Source organism: Acyrthosiphon pisum, chromosome A1 (assembly GCF_005508785.2).
Source record: "Acyrthosiphon pisum isolate AL4f chromosome A1, pea_aphid_22Mar2018_4r6ur, whole genome shotgun sequence".
NCBI lineage: Eukaryota > Metazoa > Arthropoda > Insecta > Hemiptera > Aphididae > Acyrthosiphon > Acyrthosiphon pisum.
Genome location: NC_042494.1, coordinates 88,172,633 through 88,175,062, shown reverse-complemented (window position 1 = coordinate 88,175,062; position 2,430 = coordinate 88,172,633). Strand labels below are relative to the sequence as shown.

Below are 2,430 nucleotides of genomic sequence, written 5' to 3'. Positions count from 1 at the left end.
ACAATATTCACTTTCCAATCAAACAAGATACTGAAATTGAAAATCGAAGCATTATTTCGACTACTTATCGAATACACAGACACACAAAAAAAAAAAAACACACATCATTGTAAAATCAATACATTAATCGTTCCACTCAGAATCTAAAATAAAATATAACTGTTGTTTGAAATAGAAATCTGAAAGAACTCTACTAAAATAATTGTTTTTAGATTGACAATATTATGTGGAAAATACAACATTTGAACAATACAATGGCTGGTATAGCACAAAGTTACACAAACTAATACAATTTGAAACTGAAAATGTCCCTAAACAAATCAAAATATTTTGAAAATTTTATCACGTATATAAAATAGAAATATAAACGACCAGTGAAAATTTCATGTATCTACGGTCATTTGTTTTGATGTTACACCAAAAACCAAAGTCGATTTTGCGTAAAAATTCCCGTTTTTCCTTAATTTTTCTTTTGTTTTTCGCGGCGCTTTTGAAAATTACTGAGAATTTTAAACTTTGACCCCCCCCCAATGCACCAATAATATTCACTTTCCCATCGAACAAGATACTGAAGTTGAAAATTGAAGCATTATTTCGACTACTTATCATGTACACAGACACAAAAATAAAAAATAAAAACACACATCATTGTAAAATCTATACATTCATCGCTCCGCTCATAATCTAAAATAATTTGCACATTTTAGCAATTTTGACGAAAATCGTCAAAATTGTGACTTCAACCACTTAAAAAATTTAGAAGCATTTAGAACATTTTATTATCTACATAGTTTAATCTAAAAATTAATTCTATATAATAAGTAGGCAAATATATAGGTTTATTGTAAAATTGTATATAGTAGAAATATTTTGTAACTAAAGTAGGCGAAACTTACTGTGGAACTGTAAATATCGGTGTTAAAAATGAAAAAGCATCATAATAACAGTATTTTGGTTTTTTTGATGCTTGAGAACCAGATCTATCATACTTGATATGTTCTTTTCTGAAAGCATCGCGTATGCTTTTCCACTTCTTTTGTAGTTCTTTAACTAAAAAAATATGAATTTTAATTAAAATTGCAAGCATAATCTTAGATTTAAAAATAAAAGTTTTTATGAATTTCTAACTCAAAATTATTTGCAAATTTTCGTGACTTTTAGTTATTTTGTCAAAATTTGAACTTTATAAAAAAAATTGTGCATATGGAATTTCTTTTTTTTCATCTGGCTCTCAAACAATATGCTAGGAGCCTTCTATTAAATTTTCAACTTTTTTTAATCAACAAAATTTTACCAACCAGATTCACTTTCCTATCAGAAAAGTTACTGTTAAAGAAAATCTAAGCACTTTTACTGTCCTAAAAGGTGATGATAGACACAAAATTTAAAATTTTAAAAAAATATATATAAAAAAAAACACACATCATTGTAAAATAAAAACATTTATGGCTCCGCTCAGAATCTACAATTTGTTAACAAATTAATACTCGAGGCTGGGCAATTTATGAGTTTTTAAAAATTTTAAGTTAAGTAAATCTTATTATTTTTACTAGGTACTTATCAACTGGAGCTACTTTCAATCAATTACATTTGGATTTTTTAGTTGGAAAAAGCACTATTCGTGTGATAATAAAGGAAACTTTATTGGTACATGGACAAAGTTACAACCCTTAGAGATGCCTGTATCAACAAATGAAATATGGCTGAATACTGCTGAAGGTTTTTATAAGAATGCAAACTTTCCAAACTGCTTAGGAGCAGTGGACGGAAAGCACATTCGTATAATAAGTCCACAACTTAGTGGAACAGACTTTTTTAATTATAAAAAGTTTTTTTCAATCGTACTTATGGTGTTGGTTGATTCTAATTATTGTTTCCTGACAGTGGATGTAGGTGCATATGGTCGAGAAGGAGATAGTAATATATTTAAAAGATCTCCCCTAGGACAACAATTATACGCCAATAAATTGAATGTACCCGGAGTTAAAAAGCTACCAAACGACGACCACGGTCAAGAACAACCCTTCGTAATTGTTGGTGATGAAGCGTTTGGTCTACACCAAAACCTATTGAGGCCATATCCTAGAAAAAACGTGGATGTCTAGAAAAAAGTTTTTAATTTGCGGCTGTCAAGTTGCTGCAAATATAGCTGTCTGTTTTGTAGAATGCGCATTTGGGATACTATCCAATAAATTGAGGGTGTTTCATACCCCTTTACTAGTTGAACCTGATTTTTCAGAAATAATTGTTAAAGATGCTTGTGTTTTACATAATTTTGTGAGAATACGTGATGGAATTAACTATGATGAAACACTTTGTTGTGAATTGGATTCAATAGACACTGTATTTCGAGGATCATCAGGTACAAACGCTAAAGACGTCTGAGAATATTATGCTAAATATTTTAATAGCCCAGAAGGCTTGTTGGAG

General features: G+C 29.6%; 1 protein-coding gene across 1 annotated transcript; it reads left to right on the top strand.

Moving 5' to 3' along the window:
• Nucleotides 1–1,676: 1,676 nt before the first annotated feature.
• Nucleotides 1,677–2,105, top strand: LOC115033537. Its single transcript, XM_029486278.1, has one exon. The coding sequence runs from the start codon at nt 1,677–1,679 to the stop codon at nt 2,103–2,105; it is 429 nt and encodes a 142-aa protein (XP_029342138.1).
• The last annotated feature ends 325 nt before the right edge of the window (nt 2,106–2,430 follow it).

Bases quoted from the DNA above. Each gene is read 5' to 3' on its own strand.
- LOC115033537 (XM_029486278.1), top strand. From the start codon at position 1,677: ATGCCTGTATCAACAAATGAAATATGGCTGAATACTGCTGAAGGTTTT.